The sequence below is a fragment of the Pyrus communis genome, chromosome 5, assembly GCF_041283825.1.
Source record: "Pyrus communis isolate YQ-2024b chromosome 5, ASM4128382v1, whole genome shotgun sequence".
NCBI lineage: Eukaryota > Viridiplantae > Streptophyta > Magnoliopsida > Rosales > Rosaceae > Pyrus > Pyrus communis.
This window is the reverse complement of record NC_142569.1, coordinates 30,495,416-30,523,282: the sequence shown is the minus strand read 5'-3', so window position 1 is coordinate 30,523,282 and position 27,867 is coordinate 30,495,416. Positions and strand designations below refer to the sequence as shown.

The following is a 27,867-nucleotide window of genomic DNA, read 5'->3' as shown; positions in this document are numbered from 1 at the left end:
GTGGATTCCCATTTAGTGAATGCAAAAATGACTTCATTTATAACACCACTCTCAGAAGTAACAACACACTTTGGTGGACTGGATTGATAGAAGCTCCATCAGAGTGATCAAACAATTTATATTCCATTGTGAAGTTTAGCCCACTCCCTTATCTCGTAGTGTAGATAACATCATTTGTTAAAAAATAAAAAAAAAACTTGGAGAAAAAAATAACCAAAAATTCTCCAAACAAACAAAAATTCACAATAGAAAACAGAAAAATTCAAGATTTGAGATAACCTGAAATCTCGAGAATTTGACGGAAAAGAAACCGGTTCAAGTAGGTTCGGTTCACGATTTCTATTCTAATTCAAAACCAAATCGGATAGAGTATATAGAGCTTCTGTCCGATTGGCGATTTTATGGGTGAAATGGGCCGAACCAAACTATGCCCCTCATTTAAAATTGTGTTTGAATACTCCTGAAATTGTAAAAAAATTTAAAATCTCTTAAAATCCTAAGTAAAATGTTGTTCGATCCCAAAGTGAAACTAATCCGCCTCCCCTCGTGCCTCAGACTTCTGACTTTCAACTTTCCCGTAAAGAAAGGACTAAACAGCTCAAAAACTCAAAGGGCTCCAGGGACACGATAATCAAATCAAACTCTCTCTCTAGTCCCTCTCTCCAAGAAATTTCCAAAACCCTAGGGCGTCACCCTCCAGTTCCTCCCTGCACGATCCAATCCAACCATGGCCGACGAACCCTCAGTGGCACCCCCCCAATCCGGTTCGTCTCCTTCACCCTCAGCTTCCCCCCTCGGCAACTCTGTGATCCCAATAGTGAACAAGCTCCAAGACATCTTCGCGCAGCTCGGTTCCCAATCCACCATTGAGCTTCCTCAGGTGGCCGTCGTTGGCAGCCAAAGTAGCGGCAAGTCCAGCGTTCTCGAGGCCCTCGTCGGCCGTGACTTCTTGCCGCGTGGTTCTGAAATTTGCACGCGCCGCCCGCTTGTACTCCAGCTCTTGCAGACCAAGCGCAATGCTGACGGCACTGACGAGGAATATGGGGAGTTCCTGCACGTTCCTGGGAAGCGCTTCTACGACTTCTCCGAGATTCGGAGGGAAATTCAGGTGCTTTCTTTTAGATCACTTGTCTGGGTATTGCTGTTTAGCTCCTAGGAAAGTAGAGCATGTTATGCAGTATGATTTGAATTTGAATATTGTAAGAAATACACTTTTTCCGTACAACAATGTTAGTTTGTAAATGTGATCCCCATAAAATTTATTGGGCTGCAAAGTTAGTGCAATTCTCTGAACATAATCGGTTTAGCATATCTTCCCTGTCACTAGTTTAAGCGATTACTTTTCAGCAGTTCAGTTTTACATTAAGGTGCTGAGAAACTAAAATTGAAAGTTTTACCAGAAAGTTTGCTTCTTTTTCTGACTCTAACCCTTACTTTCATTCTGCCACCAAAATTTTATTCCAATAATTCCTACTTTTTTGAGTTTTGACATTAAGGTGCTGAGAAACTAAAATTGCTTTATAAGATTCTGCTTAGCTTTTGAACTCTCTTTCATTTACTTCTACAGACCCAAGTGTGGCCATAATATAATTGAGTTATTCTTTCATTTATATTATTTAGTTTTCAATATGTATTCTTATAGAAATTCAAGTGAAATATGTAACCGTTGATGTGCATTTGTGAATTGAAGTATTAAGTTATGTACACACCCACACACACATATATATTTACACTTGGTCTTCTGGTGCTAAATAAATTTCTATTGACATAGGCCGAGACAGAGAGAGAGGCAGGGGGGAATAAAGGTGTCACAGACAAGCAGATACGCTTGAAAATATTTTCACCAAATGTTCTTGATATCACTCTAGTAGATCTACCTGGTATAACGAAGGTTCCTGTTGGTGACCAACCCTCTGATATCGAAGCAAGAATTAGGACGATGATCATGTCATACATCAAAATTCCAACTTGTTTAATTCTTGCTGTTACAGCAGCAAATTCTGACTTAGCAAACTCAGATGCTCTTCAGATTGCAGGAAATGCTGATCCTGATGGTAATTTCTGCTCTTGTGCATTTGGTATTCCTGGTTAAATTGTATCTAACTAGTGCGTGCAATTTCCTATTGATAGGTCTACGAACCATAGGAGTAATCACAAAGGTGTGATTTTTATTTTTAACCTAGATTTCTTTTACAGGTTTAATTCATCGACACAATTGCAAGATGTTTATTTTGTGCTGATATGGTTTTGGCTCATGTTTTAATGACTTCAGTTGGATATAATGGATAGAGGTACTGATGCCCGTAATCTGTTGCTTGGAAAAGTGATTCCCCTGAGACTTGGTTATGTAGGTGTTGTGAATCGTAGTCAGGAGGTACTTTATCTTAAACTTCATAGAAGTTTGTTTATTTTCTGCTGTATGTGAGATGGTGGTAAGCTTAAATGATAGTTTAGTGCTGTGGAACAAAAATATAGAAATCTTTGTTAAAGATTCACACTTTTTTTTGCTACTCCTCCCTTTTTGTTCCTTTGATCCTGTCAAAGTCATACCTAACAGTTATTTTAATTTGGTGTTGCCTTTCTTGTGTATATGCAAATATGGATTATCAAATTAGGAAACTAATTTGAAAGGTTTCTGATAAGGGTGTCCTTGGAACAGGATATTATGATGAACCGAAGTATTAAGGATGCTCTTGTGGCTGAGGAGAAATTTTTCCGCAGCCGCCCAGTATGCTTACTCTTCCTTGGATTTATTTTTATCTGTTGGCATGGATTTAGAAACTCTTCTAAATAGAAATTTTCATATGATGATGTAGGTATATAATGGTCTAGCTGATCGCTGTGGCGTCCCTCAGTTGGCAAAGAAGTTGAACCAGGTCTAACATTTTTTGAACTCTTACAAACTTGTCCCATGTTTGCAACTGTTATACTACTGCATGTATACACAGGTTTCTCTCATCTCACTGGCCCTGATACTGTTCATTTGACAGACAGACTGTTGAGAATATCGCATTTAAGAATGGGAAAAATAGAACAAACTCCGGAAATCGAAAACAAATAACCAAGATAAATAACACCAAGAATTTATGTGGTTCGGCAATATGTGCCTACGTCCAAGGGACAGCAACAACAATCTTTTACTATATCAATAATGAGTACAACCAATAATCTTGCCAAATCTCTAGAACTAGGAATTGACGAAAAACCTGAAAGAACAAGAACAAGAAATACACTGTCTCTTTTCTTTTCTCTCGCACACACTTTACAATATTCTCTCACTCTAATCCCTTGAGTGGTTTACAATTTATTGTTTAGCTCCCTTCAATTCAAAAACTAGTACAATAGCCACATAATAAAGGTCTTCTTCAATAAGGATTATTAATCCTAATTGGGATCTAGTTATAAATCCTACTCCAATTGAGAATCTAACTCCAATTGGGAAAACAATTTAACCTCTAAGACTATAATTCCTTATAGACTTAGGACAACTTATCATGGGCTGGAAAAACCTAACAATCTCCCCCTCCAAACCATGAGGAAGGTATACCAAAAAAAGAAAGAAATAGGATTGCTCCTCTTGACCAAACTTCCATTGCTCGAACTTTTCATGACCAGACTCCCCCTGATCGAATTACTCATGGCCAAACTCCCCTTGATCGAACTACTTATGAACCAAGACCCTCTTGATTAGACTTCTCTTGACCAGGCTCCCTCTGATCGCAATACCCATGACCAGACTCCATGTGATCAAACATCTCATCTTCATTGGCAAAGGCAATTATAGACTTCTTTGCCAAAAAACATCTCTTATCTTCATCTTGGTCCAATCAACATCGGACATACTTGCTGGCTTGCTCTTAACACCTTTAGTAAAGAATGTCCTCCTCTTGATTTCCATGTAACCCAATTAAAACGGGTTGCACCCTCCATTCTAAACGGATATCAGCCAAACCTGGCTCTGATACCACTTGTTGAGAATAACGCGTTTAAGAATGGGAAAAATAGAACAAACTCCGGAAATCGAAAACAAATAACCAAGATAAATAACACCAAGAATTTACATGGTTCGGCAATATGTGCCTACGTCCACGAGACAGCAACAACAATCTTTCACTATATCAATAATGAGTACAACCAATAATCTTGCCAAATCTCTAGAACTAGGAATTGATGAAAAACCTGAAAGAACAAGAACAAGAACAAGAAATACACTATCTCTTTTCTTTTCTCTCGCACACACTTTACAATATTCTCTCACTCTAATCCCTTGAGTGGTAAACAATTTATTGTTTTGCTTCCTTCAATTCAAAACTAGTACAATAGCCACATAATAAATGTCGTCTTCAATAGATTATTAATCCTAATTGGAATCTAGTTATAAATCCTACTCCAATTGAGAAACTAACTCCAATTGGGCAAACAACTCCAATTGGGAAAACAATTTAACCTCTAAGACTATAATTCCTTATAGACTTAGGACAACTTATCATGGCTGGAAAAACCTAACAGACACACATATCCATTCAATCCGCTTAGACTATTGTGATTATCTGGCATTTTCTTTGTAATTTGGGCTGTTCTGTGTGAAGGTTGCTATATTAATGCAGATGGCTTATGGACTTAACCTTAGTAATTTATTTACAGATTCTGGTGCAACATATTAAGGCTGTACTTCCGGGGCTCAAATCACGCATAAGCTCTACACTAGTTACTGTTGCCAAGGAGCACGCCAGTTATGGGGAAATCACAGAATCAAAGGTGCGTTTATTGTTAGTTAAAACTAGAGCGATCAATATGGATTATAGTATTGTACGATTAAATTTTATGTTGTAATATCTTGAGGTTATGGGATTTCTGTCCTAACCCCAATACATGACTTGTTAGTGACTTATAATCTCTGTCATGCAATCTTCTGTGCTATATATACATGTGATAATATCATAATAGGCAGTTATAAATGTGATGTAACTTCCACGACTGTTGCCATGCCACAAGAGTTGTAAACTTGACTATTTTGACACTTGAATTCTATGCATAGATTACCCACTTTAATTTCTGGTGGTCTTTGTCTGACTGATTTTTTATGCATATATAACTATATGTCTTAATTTTTGTTGCCAATAGGCTGGTCAGGGAGCTCTACTTCTTAACATTCTTTCAAAGTACTCTGAAGGTAAATATGGTTTTACCTGCTATGTGTCCTTTTGGCTTTCCTGATAAATGCAATAGGTCATGTTGTTTAATTCGTATCTTTTACCTTTGTATGTGAAACTGATGTACAGTATCTGAAATTTCTTATTGAAAACAGCATTTTCTACAATGGTCGAGGGGAAAAATGAAGAAATGTCAACAACTGAACTTTCTGGTGGAGCGCGAATTCACTATATTTTTCAAAATATCTTTGTGAAGAGTTTGGAGGTTTGAACTTTGTGATACATATCTGGCTGAGATCTTTATGCTTGAATCTCTGTGATATTCTTTAATTAGTGGAGCAGCATACAAATAACAATTACGCTTTAAAGTTGCATGTTACTTATAATACAATTGTATTGCTCTATCCTAAGCATGATTTATTTCCTTCATCTCCCGTAAGATGACAGCATACTGTATTGTAGTTATAATCATATCACTTTTAAGAAATCTGTTCTATGTTTCAATTTGTATGCCAATATAGGTTATTGGTCCATTTGGACAGTTGAGAGCACAATCGGTTGCAATATAAAAATTATACTTTCTTTCTCTTCACCAATTAAATGGAGTAATTTTCTTGTTTGTTATTGTGAGAATGATAACTTTAAAATCTTTAAAAGCGTAAGAAGATTTTCTCAATGTGGACACTGGTGTGACTGTTCAATGTTACATGGATATATAATTCAAATTAATGCAAGTGTGCTCGTTTTATTTTTTTATTTTCATTTTTAGCTGTTTAAGTCTTTCTACGTGGATAAAGGGTAACTTAACTGTTAAATTGTTGCAATTTAAGTTTCTTTATGATGAAAAAATATGACCCTTGCCCCTTTTCACAAATTTTGAAGTATATTTGTGTGTGCATTTTTATAGAGTTTAAAATGTCAGATCGGGTTATAGAGAAGTATGGTATGATGAGGTTTAAAAGCTAAATGACTGTTATTCAGTCTTTCCCTCCTCCTAAGTTGTTTTGTGGTTGGAATAGCGGTCACCTTTATAAGCTTTGCCATCATTAAATGATATGAATTGATTTCATTTGTAGGAGGTGGATCCATGTGAGGATCTTACAGATGATGACATTCGAACTGCCATTCAAAATGCCACCGGTCCTAGATCTGCATTATTTGTACCAGAAGTAGGTCTTATTACTTTCTCACTTTCTGCTTTCTTTTGTTAAATTGCGTACTTATGATTTAGAGGCAGACTGTTTTTTTAAAATTTTTTTTTATATTAACATGTTCTTTCTTTCTTTAAGTCTTTTCTTTGATTTATGTGTCCTTTCTCTGTTGATCAAGTGAGTTATTTTGACTTCATGCATATAGGTTCCCTTTGAAAATCTTGTCCGGAGGCAAATAGCTCGCTTGTTAGATCCAGGCCTTCAGTGCGCTAGGTTCATATATGACGAGTTGATGAAGGTAGAAAAAGTGTAACTTGGATTTTTATTTGTTTTCTTGGTTATACACATTCCTAATTCAGTTTCCAAATAATATTGTTTTCTGTTCAGATTAGCCATCGCTGCCTAGTAAGTGAATTGCAGCGATTCCCTATTCTAAGAAAGCGGATGGATGAAGTCATAGGGAACTTCCTGCGGGAAGGCCTTGAACCCTCTGAGACAATGATTGGGCATATTATTGAGATGGAGGTATAGTGGTTAAGATACTTTGCATTATAGTGGTGGTGCATTATTTGAATTGTTGTTTGAAAGCCTTCAAATGAGGTATTGATCGACATTGTTCGAAATTTTTTTAGTAACCTCTCCATGAATTGAAAACTGCTGGTCACGGTTTTGTTGGGTAAACCAGCCTTCTGAAATAGTTTCTTGGGCATATAGAACTATTGGGAAAAGTGAAGTTTAGGGAATCATTATGGGCTTCACTTTATTAAATTGGGGAGCTGCTGTAGGATAGCTGTTGGAGTTGTACTACATTGTAAGAGGGTGTTTTGGTCTTCTTTGAGAGTAGCTTTTCAAGTTCTGCTGCTATGTTTTTTATGGAGTTTAACTCTTTCGTAAAATTTAGTTTCTCATAAAAGAATTATAACGAGCATGTTGGGTCCGAATAAGGATCCTTTGCTTTAATACATATTTGAACTATAGCAACTTTAGAACCTGTCAGAGCATCTGTAATTGTTTCTTCCATCTCGTGTATTTTGCGAGTATATTTGGGTCTTATTGTAATTCAATTTGCAGATGGACTACATCAATACTTCACATGCAAATTTTGTTGGTGGGAGTAAGGCTGTGGAGGTTGCATTGCAACAGGTGAAATCATCTCGGATACCACTGCCTCTTTCAAGGCAAAAGGTACATGCTTTAGATGTATAATTTTTTTCATTGGAGTCAGTCGGTCTAATTTTTGTGTTTTTTAATTATGTCTTTTATTTCTGTTTTGTGAATTAGGATGGTGTAGATTCTGATAAGGCACCAACATCTGAAAGAAGTTTGAAATCTAGAGCAATTCTTGCCAGACCAGTAAATGGATTCGTGCCTGAACAGGTATGGGAAAGTCGCTCCTCATTTGAGGTTCATTATTGCAAAGCACTATTTCTATAGTTATCACAGTTCCGTGTGTAGAAACTAGAAAAAAATGCTAAATTTACTATCATTAACCACTATCAATGTTTTCAATGGTGAGCTGAATCCTAAAGCTTTCCTTGATTGGTTAGCTGCCATGGACCACTATTTCGAATATTATGAGATGTCTGAATCGGAAAGTTAAGTTTGCCAAGTATAAGTTGGTGGGTCAAGCTAACTTATTCGGGACTAATGCTGAACGATAAGTAGAAAGAGTAGGGCAAGAAGAAAGATTGATTAAATCAAAAACATGTTTCTTTATCTTATCAACAACACTTATTGGATCAGTGGCAAGTTCTTCGACAAAAAAGTGTGCCAGTTGCTGAATGCTAAATTTGAAGAATTGATGTTGCGATGTGTGTAAGAGAGGATCAACTAGTGCCGCTTTCTCAGAATTGATTCCTCATGAAGTGAATTTTTTAAAGAGGGCATATCAAGTTGTTTAGAGTGCGTAATTTGAAGTAATGGTTTTAAGACTGACTTTCTTAGTTACAATGATCATGGAACAACACCTGATCTAGTTTATAAGGATCCCAATACATCAGGTTCTAAAGATTCAGATTCAATGAAGATTCAGAAGGGAAAGGGAGCACAATCTGATACACAAGAAGGTGGAGTTCAAAGGTTTAATTATGTAAAGGTTATGGACATTTTGCTATCCATTGTCCCACAAAGGAGCAACCTAAAAATGTGTTGGCAGCAAGTATTCAAAAGGCATTTGATGGAGGAAGAAGTTTATGAACCTGAAATTCCATCCAATACTGACGATGAATTTGAAGAGATTGCTCAACCAAGGATGTCGGTGGTGAGATACACATTAACTCACACCCTAAGAATAATGATGATTGGAGAACATCTATCTTCCAACACATGCATGGTTGTTGATAATGGGAGTTTTTAGGTTTTTAGGCTTTTGAATACTTGCAACTTCCATGTTTCCTTTACAGACACCAAGAAGTTTTTAGGCTTTATAATTGTAAGGGTTAAAAAGCGAAAGAAGACAATCCAATTCCTTTTAGGACTGGATTAAAACTTTTGGAGCAGGATTTTATTATTAGTTCCCTAGTTCTATGGCCAACGTGATCCTCTTCCCCAGGGATCCCAGATGAGGGAACCCTAGGAGAGCTGTTGACTCCACCTACCATCCATGTACGATCCATACTAGATTTGACCAACTGCCCATCTTACCTCCTCGACGTTCTTGACAGCCCATCTTTGTCTCAGTAGTCTTTTAGTGGCATGTTTCGGTCCTCTTCCCCATTACTTAGAAAAAGTGAGCCACCAGTTTAGGTACAAGATACTATCATTACCGCTTGGACAATTAGACATCCAACCCGTAATCGTAACGACCCAATTGCAAGAGTGGAGCTCTACCACCGTTTCTAGAAGGATTTGGTTAATCTCCTATTCTATTTTGGATTAGGATTTCTTTCATAGAATAATTTTACCTTTCTGCGTTCTTTAGGTTTTAGGGCTCTATAAAACCCCCCTTTGTTACTCATAGAGCACAGATGAGTTTATGAATAAAAATTTGAATTAAATTTCCTGCAATAGGAGACTAGGAGTTTATTTGGCGCAACAGAAAGGTTGCTCCTTTGTGATTGAAAGGCTACAAGTTCGAGTCGTGGAAACAGCTCTTTGCAAAGCAAGGGTAAGGTTGTGTAGAATACTTTCCCACACCCTTGCAAAGCAGGGAGCCTTGTTGGCTTGGGGTTGCCCCTTTTTTAGGAGTTTATTTGGAGCAATTCCAAATTCCAATTCTTGGTATGAGGCCAAGAACGGGTGAGAGGCCCCCGGAGTGATTCCAGTTATCCTTTTATTTTCGTTTCTTTTCAGTTATGTGTTTTTGCTTCCGCTAAGCCATCAAATTTCAGCTGCCCAACTCTATACATCATTTAGTATGTGGCTACTATTTTTTTTATTTTTTATTTTTTATTTTCCCACAAATCAACAAAATATAACAAATACAAAGTCCAGTAAATAGAGAGAGTCGATATACTATTTATTATGATACTAACACTAATAGAATTATTTTAAAAAGACTTATTATAGAAGTATCTCATGAAATTGTCCCAAGTTGTAATCAACAACATAGTGGGAGCGTCATAAAATGTAGGGGGTTCTTTTTACAATAACTTATATTTACAAATCTATATTTTATATTTTTTTCATTATTATAAAGCAAGTTCTAAAAGGATATTGTATTGATACATCGAGGCTTCCATGACATAGCAAGAACCAAATGCCTTGCCTTTTGCCTTCACCTTTGAAAAACTGGTCAATCTCGGCTTGTCTAATTGTATTTATGATTTTGTATGGATGACTGACAGGGTGCACGACCTGTGGCAGACAATGAAAAAGTTGCTTCATCAGGGAATATATTAGGTAACACAATTTCATTTTTAATATTTTTGGTGATGTATGGTGACATGTTGACCCTAAAGGATGAATTCAACAATATGTATAATATGTATGTTGTCTTCTTGGTGGGTTGATAAGGCCTTGTGCATGTGCTTTTGTGTGTATCAATGCGTGATTTCATGTTGGAATTCACATGAAATGATGGAATTCAACGTGTTTTCCTTTGTCATCTTTTGCAATTAATTAGGAGGTTCAACTGGTTCAAGTTGGGGGATTTCGTCAATTTTTGGTGGGAATGATAACCGCACACCAGCTAAAGAGAGCTTAATAAACAAGCCATATAATGAACCTATTAACAACATTGAACAAGCAGTCTCAATGATCCATTTAAGCGAGGTATTTTGTCATTTTCAATATTGACTTTGCCTGTGGGCTTTATCTTGTAATTCTATTTTAAATATCAGACAGTATTTTATATTTCTGTGTTTTCCTAACTTGTTTACCCTTCTTTCAGCCCCCAACTATATTGAGGCCCACAGAGAGCCACTCAGAGCAGGAGACAATTGAAATTGCAGTCACAAAACTCCTATTAAGATCTTACTATGACATTGTTAGGAAGAATATAGAGGATTCTGTACCAAAAGCAATAATGCACTTCCTGGTAATATCAACTTTCATGGATGCGTGCAGCTATTTACTTTTCATTTTGCGTCTTTTTTTCTTTTCCTTTTTTTTCCCCCAATGTTTTCTTATTCATATTCTTAGAATGGTATGATAGTGTAGTTTTGTGTTAGACAAGTACCTATGAGGTACAAGTGGTAGAATTGATTTACATTTCACGTGGGATGTTAAATTTATACAATGGTGAAACTTAAAACTATTTTCTTGCAACCCTTCAAATCTAAATGCTTCCTTTATTATACTCACATTTGGAGCCTTATGTATATATGTATGTATTTGTTTTCCTGTCTGCCTTGCATGTATTCTTGTACTATTTTATTCTATGAAAGTATATGAAGTTAGTGCTTTTTTAAGCCATAAAAATATATGTATTATCTTCCCAAGATTGATTTGCATGATTAAACTCATTATCAGTTGTGTGATCTAAATTGAGTTCTGAGCATTTCATAGTAACTATTTTTGTCATCAATATGTCCTTAGGTGAATCATACAAAGCGTGAGCTGCACAACGTCTTCATTAAGAAGCTTTACCGGTAACAGAAAAAGCATCTGCCAATTTTACATTTGCCGTATATATCTTATGCCATTTACTAGTTTCCTGTATTGACTGTTGATTGATCGATGGTTTGGTTTTTACGGTCATAAACAGTGAGGACCTGTTCGAAGGGATGCTGCAGGAGCCAGATGAAGTAGCAATGAAAAGAAAGCGAACCCGGGAAACCCTCCGAGTTCTGCAACAGGCTTTCCGGGTATTTTTTTCTTTGCTTATAAACAACTCCACCTGGAACTCCATGGAAGTAGAGGCTCGGCTTTATCTGTGCACATTCCATACATTGGTATGTGCAGATAATCCCAATTAAATGTGGACGACAAATTGAATCAATCAAAGCAGTATGGGATTTTAGGAAATTTGATTCATGTCAGCAAATAATTTCATATTTTGGCATAGGACAGTTCATTTTCTAATATAGGTTTAACGAAAACAAATTTCCTCTTCAACTATGAGGCCAATAAAAACAATTTTCCTCTCTAAGATCAATACAACTTGTTAAATTTCTCCTCGTCAACCTCTCCTTAAAAACACAAATGTTGATTAAGATAATTTGTGACCTCAAACAAGGTATCCCTTTAATTACTACGTCTGCTTTGTAACAAGTATCAGTCGCAGAGTATATTTTAAATTCAAAAGTAAATATTTATGAAATGTGGCACAGCATATCCGCAATCTGTGCTACTTTACTGAATCGGAAGGGTATGTTTGGTAGATGGCTGAGCATTTTGGCTCTTGTTCTACTTGGAGGTTAATATGTTTCATTTCTGATAGTTATTTTTTAGATTATATCTTTTTGGTGAACTACTTGTTGACAGTGAACTCTTTTGTGTCATTAATTAAATGATGATTCTTTTCAGCATGGAAAAAGAATTTACTGCTTTTAGATCATACAGCGGGAAGTGCTCAGTTTAGTACTTGGTACTCACTGTTTTTCTTTTGTTTGTAGACGTTGGATGAACTGCCTTTGGAAGCTGACACAGTTGAAAAAGGTTATTCTTTGGGTGCTGATCCAACAGGGTTGCCAAAGATCCATGGCTTGCCAACATCATCACTGTATAATACAAGTAGTTCACATGATTCCTACTCCTCTTCACCTAAGAATACAAAGTCTAGAAAGTCGTCTCACTCAGGGGAGCTTCACTCGCCATTTTATTCTAATGCGGATTCAAATGGAAGTGGACGCATGTACATGCCTAATCTATATCCAACTGTTGATCCATAAGCGGTTCGCGTGGCAATGCAAGTCTTTCGTATTGTCGAAGCATTATATTCATTTGATTGCTCTTCCGATTCTGTTGGTGATTGGAAGTTCACCTTCAGTAGGCAGACTGTCGGGGAGTTGGTATTTTGTTCCAACTGATGAGTTGTGCAAATCGGGGGTATCAGGCATTGCTGTTTCCTCTGCATATTTCTCTACCCTTTTTATTTATTTATATATAATAGTATAGAAGGCAGACGATTGTTGATGATTGTATTATTTTTTTTCTTAACTAGGACCCAAGAGTAACAGGGTCCTGTCTCGCTTACCTATTTTTGACAGAGATGGTTCTCTCAACTCCTCACTCTCAGATACGTATGTACATATTTTTTCGTTTTTGTTTGAATTAATGTGGACCGCGACAACTATTTGTGTTGTTTTTTTTTTGTCTTGTTTTAACAAGGGTAAGTTAGTGATGGTGGATGCCAAATTGTTGCGTAATTGTATATTAACTCGAATCAAATCGGACATTGAGTGGCTCGCAAAGCTGCAGCAGTGGGATGGGATTGAACGTCTGGAATTAAAACCCGCTTATAGAAGTCGTTTTGTCAGCTACAAGAGTATTTTGTATAGTTCAAGTTGGTTACAAAACAAATACGATAAATATTATGACCTCTCCATCTCCCCCTTATCTCAGTCTAGTCTCTCACGCGGACCTTGCAGTTCTACAGCCCTCACCATCTCCTTCTTGTAATTCTCTCCAAATTGACCTGTGACACCCCCATCGGAAGCCGAGAACTGCCATTCGCACCTCCCCCGGCTCTGTCACCGTCATCCTCTCAGCCGAAGCTGAGAGGTCATTTTGATGATTCATTGATTTTTTTTTTTTTTTTTTTTCTCTAAGTGAAATTAATGAAGCGTGAAAAAAACTGAAAGTGGTGCATGAAGGAGACAAACAAGTGAGAACTTTGAAGTTGCAGGTTATCCTCTCAAAGTTTGAAGAACTAAGGGATGAATGAAACTGAGTATTTTTCAGAGTCCCTCGAAAGGTTAGAAGAAGTCAGTTTTGGCATGGTGGTGGGAAAACTGAAAGCCTTTGAGATGGAACTTGAGATTGAAGAAGGATACTCTAAAAGGAGCAAGAAACAGTGCTCCGAAAGGCACAAAAGATCAGTCTGCAACAACCAAAGTTGACTGAAGATCTTCAGGAAGACTTGACACTGTTTATTAAAAATTTCGGGAGGATTATCAAGGACAAGGGGAGAGATTGCAGAAGAAATGACAGCACTTCAAAAGATCCATGAGGCCGGACTGAAGGAAGAAGATTCAATGAGAAGAAGCAATTCAAATTTTCAACAAACCGAGAAAATTCTTGTACAAATGAAGATAGAAAATGCTTTACCTGTGGTCGCATTGGACATCTAACGGTTGCTTGTGCAAATAATAGAAGATGGTCAGCTAGAAAGGACAAGGTCATGAAAAAAACTTGGGAAGAAAGTGACAGTGAAGAGTCGCACTACTCTCATTGCTCAACATATGATGAAGAAGGGACTGTTGATCTAGTTGCCGCTGTAGAAGTATTATTCAGTGATATAGAATCAAACACAGAGTTTCTCGATGCTACTTTAGAGGATTTCTCGGGTGATGATGAAGTGTTCCCTAAAAATCACACAGTGGCTCCCTACTCCAAGCTGTGCATCAAATATGACAGGTTGGTTCACTTGGCTTGTACCACAAAGAAATAATACATTGAGCTGGATAGAAGGGACAAGGAGTTGCAGGCTGAGAATGACACTCTCAGAAATGCAAGGAAAGAGCAGGATGAAAAAAGTGCTCTACATGAAATAAAAAATCATTGATCATGTTTTGCTGAGTGACGAGTTATCTGCTCAGGTAGAATCACTTGAGGAAAGTTGCATCTCTATTTGTGAAAGCAAAGAGAAACTATTGGGAGATTTGCAAGAGGAAGAAAAATAAAATTGTTCAAACTCACTATTGGTACTGAAAAAGTTGACAAAATGCTGAAGTTGGGTAAACCATGTTGTCATAAAAGTGAACTTGATTTTGCTGGTGAGTGCTCAACTGATGCACTAGCAGGAACAAGGTTTGTGAAGAATTCTCAGTCTATCTCACTTGGAACCACTTTTTCAACTGAAAGAAAGTTTGTTCCTACTTACCGTCAATGTGAGGAACTAGGCCACGTCAGACCTATTTGCAGAAAAATACAGTTGGTGATATGCCCTGAAACTCAATCTTAAGAAAATAAAATATTCTAGAATAATGCCCTGAAACTCAATCTTTGGAAAAGATCTTCCAGAATAATGCCAAAATGATTAAGTCAAAACTAATAAAATAAACGGGAAAGATCACTAGGTTAAAGCAAGGCAACAGAAGCATTAAAAAAATTACTCATCAGAACTAAATCCCCTTCAAGATGCACAGGCCTAATGGTTGATGTATCAAATTAAATCATTGTTAAACAAGTGGAAGGGGGAGAGAGAGAGAGAGAGATGTCTTCCATTTTGAGCCAATGTAATGGCCTCTCCAAGATGTTCCTACGCTCCTTAGAACCTTGTCTTGTCCTCGTTGAATCTTCATGGAACATCCATGTAGCTTTCTCCATTGAATCTTCTTGGATCCCCTCCATAGCTTTTCCGTAAGTTGCCAAATGAGGCAACCTCCAAATTCACCATACCTCTAGTGATTTGAGGTGGATGTGCTTAGAAGAGAGATGGAGACTAGTAATCTCTTCTCTAAGGGCCGGCCCTTGATGTTAGAGAGGAAGAGTTGCCCTCCTCTCTTGTTCTAGAAATGAACCACCAAAAACCATAATGAGAAATGAGCTAATTGTTGCCTTTTATATAGAGAGATGATTCAAGTGAATGACACTCTCTCCCACATCCTATAGGTCGGATCATACATAGAGGAATGGGCCTTTGGTCCTTTTGCCATCTTAATCATCACATCTCGTTAAATGAAGCCCAATGGACCTGGTATCGCACATTCCCCATCCCTTATTAAACTCCGCTAGGCTTACGATTGAGGGTCTGATCCAGCTTCTTAGTCATGATCTAAAAACCCGCATCCTCAATCGGAGTCATGTCCTCGATAGGAATGTCCAGGGAAAGCTGCGATGCCACCTTTTGGAGAAGACTGGTAGCTTGTAATAAGAAAATACATACTAATATTTATAATATTTATAAATGAAAGAAAAGTAACATTTATATAAACTTACATGGAGTTTCTTAGCCATTTCATCCTCGGGTAAAGCATAAACTTCCTTCAACATGTCGATCTCTACAAACATAGAACCATCTTGGAAAAAAAAAAGGTTAAAAAATGTTAAAAAAGTTCATTAGATATAACATACTTTTACTTCTCATCGCTTCTCCAACATATAGGAGAAGGCCTTGAACCGGAGTGGTAGAGAAGTTTCTTTTTCGACCTACTTTTCATGTTTGCCTTAGATCTCTTATGTTAAACACAAAATGTACATATTAGCGCATATATTAAAAAAAACATAAAATATTATTATACTTACCAAAAACTTCGAGAGCTGAAAATGCCTGTACAGCCACTCCCATTCCTCTAGACGCTCCACCAATTTCTTAGGATAGCGTTCTTCGAGAGTGGTATTCACATCTTAAAAAGACTCAAAATGTTTGTAGAGGTCGCTCTTCCACTTAGCGTATCGCTTAATGAAGAGCTCTTGTAGGTAGGTGGTATGCTCTACATCGAGGTTTTCAACATTATAGGTCAAATGCAAATATAAAAAATATTAAAATATTATTAAATTATTAATAATACTACAGTTTATTAAAAAAAAAATTACTATTAAAAGTTGACAATACTAATTGACAACTCATGCAACATCCCTTCTTCTTATCCTCCGGCATTGCTCTCAAGGCTTCCCACTTCAAAGGGCAATGGGTCCATACTACAGTCCCAACATAGTGGGCCAATCCACTGTGCAGCTAAGACGTAGATGAAGCATGGTGTCGGGGATCCTAAGCACGGTATCAGGGATCTAAAATTTTACCAAATTTAAATATTTCCTACAAATTTCACAAATTTTCATAAATCGCCTACAATTTCACGCATAGTTTTCATATTTTTATACACATTTCACAAATTTTCATAAATTCCCTACAATTTCAAATATTTCTAAAATTTTACCAAATTTAAACATTTCCTACAAATTTCATAAATTTTCATAAATGTCCTACAAACTTCACAAATTTAATCAATTTCCCAGTACGTTGTCCCCCCACCCCACCACCACCGTGCCACCTCACTACATCGTCCCCCACCCCACCACCACTATACCCACCCCATCATTACAATGTCTAACTCAATACGTAATTTAGAAAGCTGACTCGACAAAGACATAAAACTCGTTTGGATGTGCTTTTAAAATGATTGAAAGCGCTTTTACTGAAAATGTTTTTAGAACCAATCTTTAGGAAATATGCAAGTAAATCCTAAAAAATCACTTAAAGTGCTTCCTGGAAGAAGCACATAACTGGTGTTTCTTGCAGAAAGCACTTTAAGTGCTTTTGGAACCCAAAAACATTTTTGTCTAAAAGCACACCAAAATTAAAAAAAAAAAAAAAAAAAAAAATCAATTCTCTAGTTTTGAACATTAATTAAGTTCAAACAATTAAAAAAAAAATTTCATTGAACCTGATTATCAAGTCAATTTAGTGTGTGCTTTTACTCTCAATTTGGGGCCTTGTAAAAAATCAAGAAAATTAGAGTTAAAAACGACCACTAGATCGTGATTTTTTCGTTTATAACCTACAAATGATCGGCCCGTTACATAATCACCGAATGTTTGTTGGCGTAAGATGTCTCAAAGTATATGCAAACATCTTTGACGGTTGGATCATACAACTAGTTTCGTATAATGTGTGTCTCGTCAAAAGAATGGATTTCAAAACAATTAGGGGTTATTCTATACTTCGATTAAGTAGAATGTAGGCTTTTGTTGTATCCACTAGTTTAAACATTTTAAATGGATGATTGGATCCGTTCATCGTATTATTGGGTGGATGATTATATTTGTAAAAAATCAACAAAATCGGTGTCAAAACGACAGTTAAATCATGATTTTTCATTTTTGACTGTCAAATGATATCATCGCGGTTACCTAATCTTTAAACATATTTTTTTGGATGATTCTTAGTGTAGGATATCTCGAAGTATATGCAAACATGTTTATCGGTTGGATCGTAAAAGCTAGTTTTGTAGAATGCATGTCTCGTCAAAAGAATAGACTCCAAAACACTTAGAGTTTATTCTATACTTCCATTAAGTAGAATGTAATTTTTGTTGTATCAACTAGTTTAAATATTTTAAAATGGTGAATGAGTTTATTCATCATATTCTTCAAGGGTTGAATATTGTCCTTGAAAAAATCAACAAATGGGACTTAAGACGACCCTTAAATCATGATGTTTTGTTTCTAACTGTTGAGTGATTTTGTCCCGTTACCTAATCTCCGAACATTTTTTTGGGATGATTATTGGTGTAGATGATTTTGAAGTATATGCAAACATATTTGATGGTTGGATCGTGGAAACTAGTTTTGTAGAATGTGTGTCCCGTCAAAAGAATGGATTCCAAAGCACTTAGAGTTTATTCTATACTTCCATTAAGTAGAATGTAAGCTTTAGTTTTATCCACTAGTTTAAATATTTTGAATTAATGGTCAGATTCGTTCATCGTATTCTACTAGAGTTGAGGATTGTATTTGCAAAAAATCAACGAAATCGGAGTTAAAACGACCATTAAATTGTGATTTTTCGTTTCTAACCGTCAAACCATTTCTTCTCGTTACCTAATCTCCGAACATTTTTTTTTTTTTTGGGAAATTCTTGGCGTAGGAGATCTAGTAGTATATGCAAACATGTTTATATCCCTTCCAACTACTAGTTCTAATACTACCATTAGAAATCTTATAGATGTGCGCCGCACACCCCCACAATTGGCTACCGCGCTGCTTCCTCTTCTGGCACCTACTCCTTGGATTTTTACCACAAATACTACTCTCTAGTTCGCCATAATTGAAGCAAATAGTATGGGCAGTTTGATGCTGTTGGAAAAGGTTGGTCGCCCTAAACCCTAAACCATAATTAAGCTTAAAACCTAATTAAGCCTATGTGCAATGCAGGGAAACAGTGAGATGACAAAATTGTCCGTCAGTTAAAGTTGACCTAGCTGACAATCCATTTTGTCGTTGCACAAATCTTCAGGTAATTACACGCCATTTTATTTCTCTTGGCATTGAGAACTTGCTTAACAAATGTAGTCTTACCCTACGAACTTGTTTGTCTCGTAAAAGGTTTAATTAAACCCTAAATGTTGACCAACTTTGCTCTACCAACTAAAAAATCCGTCGAGCAAAGAGCATTTACCTGACGAAATCTTCTCTGTCGGGCAATATTTTGTAGAGCAAGCCTTATTTTCTGATAGTGGTAGAATATTTTCTTTTATATATAACTATTAATTTACCCTTACTCCACTTGATATGAAACACTTCAAGTAAGTATTGAAACCTTCTGAAAAAAGAATCTCTTTCTTGCCATCTGATACACATACATATTCAATAGTTTCTCTCTGCAGCCTTTGTACTTAATATACTTTTTATTATTTAAATGATTCAGAAAAGGAAGTGCATACCGACATACCGTAGTGGTACGAGATTAATAATTAGTAAACTAATTAAAAGATAAGGTATTGAAACTATATATATTGTTTCTGTTTTGGTTACCCATTTTCTTTGTTTTGGTGGAGAACTGAGGTGGACATATATAATATATAGGTGAGGTGACAGTTACAACTTCCATCTAATTAGCTGACTATTTGAAGCAAAGTAGAGGAGACAGAGGAGATGTCCTTTTTACGGTCGAGGGTGTCTGCGTGCCCAATCCTCGTATTACTGCCTATTTGGGAAACCTTACTAATTTCTTTCCTAGTATTCTTTGTCATCCACTCCCCTCCGCATCAACTAATTGGAACTTGGTCATTACATAGTACTATCGATCTGGGCATATTGTATAATAATATAGCCACTTGCTCACCCACTTTTCAAAACCCTCATTGGTCAGCTAGCTAGCTGGTAGCTACAATCGATCCGAATCCAACTTGGTTGGCGAGCTTCATATATTTGGAGGTAGCAAAAGATGCATGGGCAAAATAAAACTCAAGTGTTCCACTCAAAGTACTGAACCTGAATCTGGGTTTGTGATTTGAGTAGTTAAATAGCATTCAGACATTTCCCTCCACATATTTTATTAGGTTTAATTCTTGTCAGGAAATTCGAATATAATTATGATTAGTTCATTATGAATTTTATCACACTCTCTAACTCCTTTGTGTAGATAAATATTAAATGTATTAAAAATAGTATTTATATTAGCATACAAATCCCTAAACCTAAATGACAAATATCGTACTTAATACTAAATAAATACATGTATTATAATTTAATTAAAGTGATTTTTTTGTAACATTATCTAGGCAGTCAAGATGCCAGGTGGTATATTTAGCTGTCACACACAATAGTTTGTTTTTATTGAGAAGCACTGGAATAATTCGATTCCCACTTCATTTATTTTTTTGAGTATGATGTTATTTTACTTGTTTGAAGAACCTTCAAACATCATTCTGAATTATTTTTTTTTCCATATTGTAATTCTTATGTAAGTACCAATCGAATCTCTTCATGCTTTCCCTCAAATATAATTCCACAAATTTAGAAGGTAAGCTTTGAGAGAAGACAAACTTTTAATCATTTATTAAGACTCCCACTTGGAGTACCTAATCAACCTTGTCTAAACTCAAGTTTCCTTTTCAACCGTAAAAAATATATATATATATATATATATATATATATATGGTTTATTATTCCTATAAGTCAATGGCATTGAATTATTATTCGCCAACCATTTCAAAATTTAATAATGGGGTTTTTTTTAACTTTAACCTTCAAGAAGAATAAAATTTAAAATAAATCTGTTGTTAGATTACATATGGATTATAGTCCCTTGATGTGTCCTTAATTCAAAATAATTAATGTGCATTTTAATTAATGTCTTCCATTAAATATTTAAATTTATTAACATACAAATTTTAATTTATTTTTTGACCAAAAAAAAAGTTTTTTTATTTAATTTATTAATTTTATTTAACATTCTTCAAACTTGAAAGACTCAATTAATGTATCTAAATGTATATATCGAAATGTATTTGTGGATTAAAAAATAATCAACAAAAATATGGATCGAAATGTATTTGTGGAGTAAAAAATAATCAACAAAAATATGGAGGCAACACGTGGATTTTTTGGTTAAAAAGACAAGATTACCCTTGAGGCACATCAGAACTCGTACGCGCGAGTAGCAGGCAATCACCACTCAATCAAGATCAAAAGTGATCAAAATAGGTATTTATTCAAAACCTATTTCATCCATCATCATCAAATCCTCTCCACAAGGTAACTCCCAAAGTATTTCTTTCACATTATCTTAATTAGCTAATTAATTCATTTATTACTCAATTAATTTATTAATTAGCTAATTGATGGTAATTAACACAAAAAAATACCTCATATGGCCGGTCCCCATTCTCCTAATAGGACCGACCATACCTTTATAAATACCACTTCATTTTCTCCAAAAACCTAAGTTGAATTCCAAGCTTCTTGCAAAATTCTCTAAATTCTATAAACACTTTTTCTCTCAAAATTCTAACTTTGGCATCAGAGGTTATTCGGCCAAAGCCCTCCATTCATCGTGGGCGCATAAGGCTCTTGGCCTTGACCTAAGGTGTTAATTGTTTGTGCAGGTGCATTTTCGTCCAAGAACAAGAAGGAAGAAATTTGTATCCACAAATTGGTGTGTTCATTGAAAGTCTTGATCAAACGCTTGTAGAAGACTCTCGCATTCAAGGTTTTTCGTTTTCTTGTCTATTTGTAGATTTTTCGTATGTTATAATTCTTGGAATTTTTATTTCTAAAAATTCTTCGATAAAATGTAAAAGAAAAGTACAATGGCAAGAGATTCGGAAACCTCGATGAATGGAAATTCCAATGTTCAAGGATTATGGTCACGGCGATCTATAAGGCTCAACACAACAATGAGTGAAGCGGCACCACCCCCATAGGGCACCACCGTGGCCACCACGACACCACCCTCGGCAAGGCCCACAACACCACAACCACAGCTCAAGGCACCATAACCACGGCCTAAGCAGTGTCATTCAAGCCTACATGGGCCTAAGCCCAAGGCGAGACGGCCTGAGCCACTCAAGCCTGACACGAGCCCTAGCTTCACACCCATGTGCACCACACTCCGAGCATCTAACTCCTGTGGTTTAGCTTGCTCCCATGGCCTAGCCTGCTTCCGTGGCCTTCCAAGCAGCCCAAATCGGTCCAAGATTGGTTCAACCATCCCGGCTTCAAATTTCTGGGCCTACGATCGAGCTGGGGTCATTTCACCACATTTCTCTACGAATTTGACATTTCCCAACTCAAATCTCGCGCCCAGAGTCTACCACACTTCCACTACTCAAGGAGACACATTCCTTCCAAGCTCTTCCAATCCGAATGGCAAACAACACTTGTGTCGACAAGTTATACAGCTGGTAAGCGCCTTTGCATAACATACGACCTTGGTGAATCAGCTTTTGCAGCGCACCGAGATCCAACATGCCTTAGACGAGGTGTGCCGAAGTAGGAAAATGGCAGATGAGGAACCTCTTCAGCAGCATCCCGATAAGCAGCCACTCGACTAGCCACAAATCGAGGGTTCATGCAGTGTACATTCCTAATTGGGCCCCCACGATAACGTATACTCCCATCTTAACACATTGATGAGTGTGCGCTTTTTACTAGGCCCGCAGAAGAACATACACTCATGGCTGGGGCCACACTCCGATAATCAACATGAGCAATCTTCTAGGCAAAGCGTTCATTCATGGCTAGGCCCGCAAGGAATATCATCCACATCACATCGGAGTAGGCAGCATGACGGACGAAAAGAAGCAAACACTCAATCCGACTTAAGTTCAACCGGCATCCTACGAAGAACTCCTTCGCCTGCCAGGAACGGATCACATGCACCATTGCAGCGGCATAGACGAGCCCAACATGTAGAAGAGCAGCCTAGACTAGCAAGTTAAGACCGGGGGCAGCCAATAGCTTCGCTACCCCAACAAAGGCAAATTTAGGAAGAGGTAGAGAGGCTCTTAAAAGAGTGACTGCTTGATTTCCAATACAACAAAGTGGCCAATGAAGCACTATGACAGGACATGACCGACATGAGTAGGTCACCCTTCACGGACAAGATTGAGCAAGCAAAGCTTCTACACAAGTTTAGCATGCCAGATTTCACATATTTCAATGGAGATGGAGATCCAGAGAGACACTTGAAGCATTACCAAAGTACAATGGTCATTTACCGTAACAACGATGTTCTTATGTGTAAGATATTAGCCACCACATTGCAAGGCGAGGCGTAAGATTGGTTTCACACCTTACAACCATGATTCATCTGGAGTTTTGACGATATTTCTTTGGTTTTTACCAAAGAATACTCATCTTACCGTTAAATAAAAAAAAGTCAGACCACTTGTTCAATGTGAAGAAGAACCCAAATGAGTCATTCCGCGACTACATGAAAAGGTTTAAAGCAGAAAAGGCAAAGATAGTTAGATGTGACGACTCGATAACATGTGCAGCATTCCAAAAAAGACTCCTAACAGACCACCTACTGTTCAGAAAGTTGATCATGAAATAAGATCTAACTCTGGCAGACTATTTTGCTCTGGCAGAGAAGTATGTACTTTGGGATGAGGTTTGACGAGAAGACAAGGCGCCCAAACAACCTCGAAAAGAGTTGGCAGTGGCTCAAAAAAAGGAAGATGGAAAACGGTTTGACAAAAGTGGGTATGAGACCAAGCGTAGGGACTGACCCACGACCAAGGAAGGCCCGACAACCAGGAAGTACTCTAAGTTCTCAATCCTGATCCACCAAATCCTTATCGACATCAAGAACGAGCCATGGTTCAAGCTGCCGAAACAATCAAAATGAGATACTTCCAAGCTAGATCACACCAAGTATTGCGCATTCCATTGAGGACCCAGTCATACAACCAACGAATGCTACATTTGGAAGAATTACCTAGAGAAGCTCATGAAAGAAGGCAAGGTTGATAGATACTTGGACAAGCCAGCTGTGCAGCCTAGAAGGAATGCAAACGATGATGAAGAGCTACCAACCAAGACGATTAGGATCAATGACATCTTCGTCGAATTCGAGCACTTAGGGGCTACCAATAATTCCAAAAAGAGGAAGATCCAACAGGCTTTACTAGTCTCACAGGTCTAAGCAGTCGACACCCAACCTAGACCCATTGTTGGCTTCATCGAGCAGGATGCAGAAGGCGTCGACTTCCCACATGACGACGCACTAGTAGTATCTGTCCAACTAGCCCATGCTATAGTCGACAGAATGACGATTCACAATGGAAGTGCGGTTAACCTGCTTCAGCTCTCAGTAATTCAGAAGATAGGCTTGGAAAACACAATCATACACCGAGCGAAGGTACTCACCGGATTCAACAGGCACACCTCGACTGCTATCGGCCACATCACACTTGACGTGAAAACACCAACTGTCTTAAAGCAGACGTTCACGATCGTAAGTGACCCATCTCCCTACAATGGGATTCTTGGGAGACCTTGGTTGATCAAGTTGGATGTCGTCACTTCTGTCAAGTATCAAAAAATTCGATTTCGCATCTCAGGATGAGGAGTCGGAGAAATCAACGCTGACCAGGCCGCATCTCGACGATGCACTATGCAAGTGTTGAAAGAATCAAAGAAGAAGATTTTTACCCCCGTAGAGGTTACTAAGGTCCGAAAGGATGAAAAAGCTACCAAATAGCAATTACAACAAACAGATCAAGAAAATGATGCCCAAGCAGACGAGATAAGATGAAAACCCGAAGAGGACGGTGAAGACATCTTGATCGTCAACAGCTGGAAAATATGGCTAGAACCGGCTCACGTCTAAGCCCAGCTAAGAAAGAAGAACTCACGGTTTTCCTTAGAGAAAATCATGATATCTTTGCATGGTCACATTCCGACATGCTCAGCATCGATTCTGAGGTAGCTTGCCATAAGCTGCACATTGACCAGTTGCCAAACTGGTGATCCAAAAAAGAAGACATTTCACACCGGAGCGAGTGGCGATCATTAAAGCAGAAATTGACAAGCTATTGGAGGCTGGATTCATAGAAGAAGTAGCACATTCAGTATAGCTTGCCAACATCGTGTTAGTCATGAAGAAAAAGAAGGAAAAATGGAGGGTTTGCGTAGACTACACCAACCTCAACAAAGCATGCCCAAAATATCTTTATCTGCTTCCCCGAATTGATCTATTTGCTAGATTCAACGTCTGGGAACCAGCTGTTTAGCTTCTTGGACGCATACTCCAGCTACAACCAAATAGCCATGTACGAGCCCGACAAGGAGAAAACCGTGTTCGTGCTCGAGCGAGGTACATGTTGCTACAAGGTCATGCCTTTTGGCCTCGAGAACGCAGGAGCCACTTACCAAAGGTTAGTAAACATGATGTTCAAGAAGCAAATTGGAGTAACCATTGAGGTCTATGTCGATGACATCATGGTGAAGGGCAAACAGCGGTCAGACCACATCGGCAACCTGGCAGAAATTTTCTGCATCCTTAGGAAATACAAGATGAAGCTTAATCTCACTAAATGCACATTTGGAGTATCTTCAGGCAGATTCTTAGGGTACCTAGTCACCCAACGAGGAATCGAAGCACATCCCAAGCAAATCCGAGCGATCCTAGAAATGAAATCTCCAACCATCTTGAAAGAGATCCAAAGCTTGACCGGATGAGTAGCCGCCTTCAACCGATTTCTTTCGATGCAATCCCTTTTTCAAGGCTATCAAGAGGGCACAACGAGACAAATGAAATGAAGAGTGTGAAAGAGCTTTCCAAGACTTGAAGAAGTATCTCACATCACCTCCCTTACTATCCAAGCCGGAAGCAGCGGAGGTTTTATATATCTACTTGGCAGTCTCAGAAGTAGCAGTGAGCTCTGCCCTCATATGAGAAGAGCTGGGGGCCCAATTGCCGGTATTCTACACTTTTAAAGCTTTTCTCGATGTGGAAACTAGATAGTCGAAGATTGAAAAGTTAATTTTGGCACTAGTTGTTGCTGCTCGGAAGCTCAAACCATACATTCAAGCTCATACAGTTATTTTCATAACTCAATATCCTCTATAATCAATCTTACATGGTTCGGAAGCTTCTCAACGAGTGATGAAATGGGCGTTGGAACTTGGCCAATACGACTTAGTTTTCCAACCCTGCACAGTGATAAAGGCCAAAGCCTTGGTGGACTTCATAGAAAAATTCACGCCTAGCTTGGTCAACGTAATAGAGCGGACTAACGATGCCCTAGAAATAGCTGAACACACCTTAGCCATGCTTGCTCCCGCTAATGGAGACTTTTGGCATTTGCATGTCGACGACGCATCCAACTATAAAGGCTGGGGAACAAGTGTGGTCCTTGTCACCTCAGACGGTTTAATGCTCGAGCAGGTGATCACTCTAGGCTTCAAAGCATCCAACAATGAAGCAGAGTACGAGGCCTTAATAACAGGCCTCCGAATGGCAAAAGACTTGGCGGTGAGAAAGCTCGCAATTCATTTCGATTCTCAGCTAATCACCAGCCAAACTATTGGGGAGTACATGGCAAAACATCCAAGGATGATGCAATACCTAGAGAAAGTACACAAGCAACTTGAGGCATTTCGGACTTACATTCTTACTCAAGTTTCGTGGGCAGACAACACCCACACAGATCCGCTAGCTGGCTTAGGCTCCGCTCTCAACCATAAACTTAAACGCTCTATCCCCATGGAGTATCTAGACAAGCCAAGCATAGAGGCGGAGCTAGCAGCCAAAGTGTCACATGTTAGTAGAACTCCCAACTGGCAAAGTTCTATTATAGACTACCTGGTCAATGATACACTCCCCACGGAAAGGTTGGAGTCTAGAAGGTTCCAAATAAAGGTAGCATGCTACTATATATGGAACATCATTCTCGTTCGAAGATCCTACACTGGAACACATTTTCGTTGCCTAACACCTCCCAACGAGCTAAAGGTTCTAAGCTCAATCCACGAAGACGTTTGTGAAAATCACTCCGGAGGTCGATCCTTAACGCAGGCTACTATTGGCCTACTATGCATCAAGACGCTAAGGAATTAGTGCAAAAGTACGACCGCTGCCAACGTTATAAGCCAGTACTAGCACTGCCTGCCAGCGAACTACACCCGCAGACGAGTCCTTGGTCGTTCATATCATGGCAATCGATTACTTCACCAAATGGGTAGAAGCAGAGCCCATGATAACCATAACTTAGACAGACATAAAGTGTTTCATATGGAGAAACATCATTTGCTGACTTCGCATCCCTCAGTCCATTGTCAACGATCATTCTTCCCAATGTCATTGTCCAAGTATCAGCACTTTACTGCCAAACATTGAGCAGAATAGTAAGAAGATGGCCACAAGTTTATATCTTGCAGATGAGAAACGCGAGCAGGCCATCACCCTCATCTCGACTTACCAGCAGCAATTTCTCTCCAGTTACAACAAAAATGCTAAGATCTGGCAGTTCCAACCTGGAGATCTAGTCCTAAGATAAACTTTCATCATTGCTCGCCGAAAACTCCGAAAAATGGATCTTATTTGGGAAGGTCCGTACAAGATCAGTAAAGTAGGCGGCAAGGGTAATTACACTCTCACCACCATGAACGACAAAGATATCGAAAAGCGGTGGAACACCTACAATTTAAGGAAGTACCATGTATGACCTCCCACTACATCAAAGCCCAAAGAACTCGAATAGCTCAACGAGCCCCACCTCGTGAGCCGAGGATTATCCAGTTGTTATGCAGTCACTACTTTACAGCTAAGTTTCTGTTCGTTTCACTCATTTTTCAATGAGGAATTCAAAAGTAATTTACAACTTGGCTCAACTACATGTCTATAATAACTGATCAATTCTGCACTTCAAAAGACCGCACCTTCTTAGGGACTCATCGCAGGAATTGTACCCCCCGAGGGACCTCCAGTACGAAAGGGTAAACTAATTCCCCGACACCCATATAGGTCTGCTCTCCAAAGTGGAAGGATAAATTTAACACTTCGAATATCTAGACGTGGATGAGCCGGGCTGCCCTAACACCACCCGACAAGCTAAAGGTTCTAA

At 38.1% G+C, this 27,867-nt stretch overlaps 2 protein-coding genes across 2 annotated transcripts; both read left to right on the top strand.

Annotated features, from left to right (window-relative positions):
* The first annotated feature begins 401 nt into the window (after positions 1–401).
* On the top strand, positions 402–12,977 carry LOC137725485 (dynamin-related protein 3A). The gene is made up of 20 exons (XM_068464190.2): positions 402–1,108; positions 1,772–2,054; positions 2,131–2,159; positions 2,273–2,374; positions 2,660–2,728; positions 2,817–2,876; positions 4,645–4,758; positions 5,125–5,173; positions 5,309–5,418; positions 6,230–6,322; positions 6,510–6,602; positions 6,692–6,829; positions 7,376–7,489; positions 7,586–7,681; positions 10,090–10,144; positions 10,368–10,516; positions 10,635–10,781; positions 11,282–11,334; positions 11,451–11,550; positions 12,301–12,977. The coding sequence occupies exons 1-20, from the start codon at positions 728–730 to the stop codon at positions 12,574–12,576; spliced, it is 2,511 nt and encodes an 836-aa protein (XP_068320291.2). The 5' UTR covers positions 402–727; the 3' UTR covers positions 12,577–12,977.
* A 12,930-nt stretch (positions 12,978–25,907) lies between these two features.
* On the top strand, positions 25,908–26,861 carry LOC148697122 (uncharacterized). Its single transcript, XM_088693458.1, has one exon. It carries the CDS (start codon positions 25,908–25,910, stop codon positions 26,859–26,861), a length of 954 nt encoding a protein of 317 aa, XP_088549584.1.
* The last annotated feature ends 1,006 nt before the right edge of the window (positions 26,862–27,867 follow it).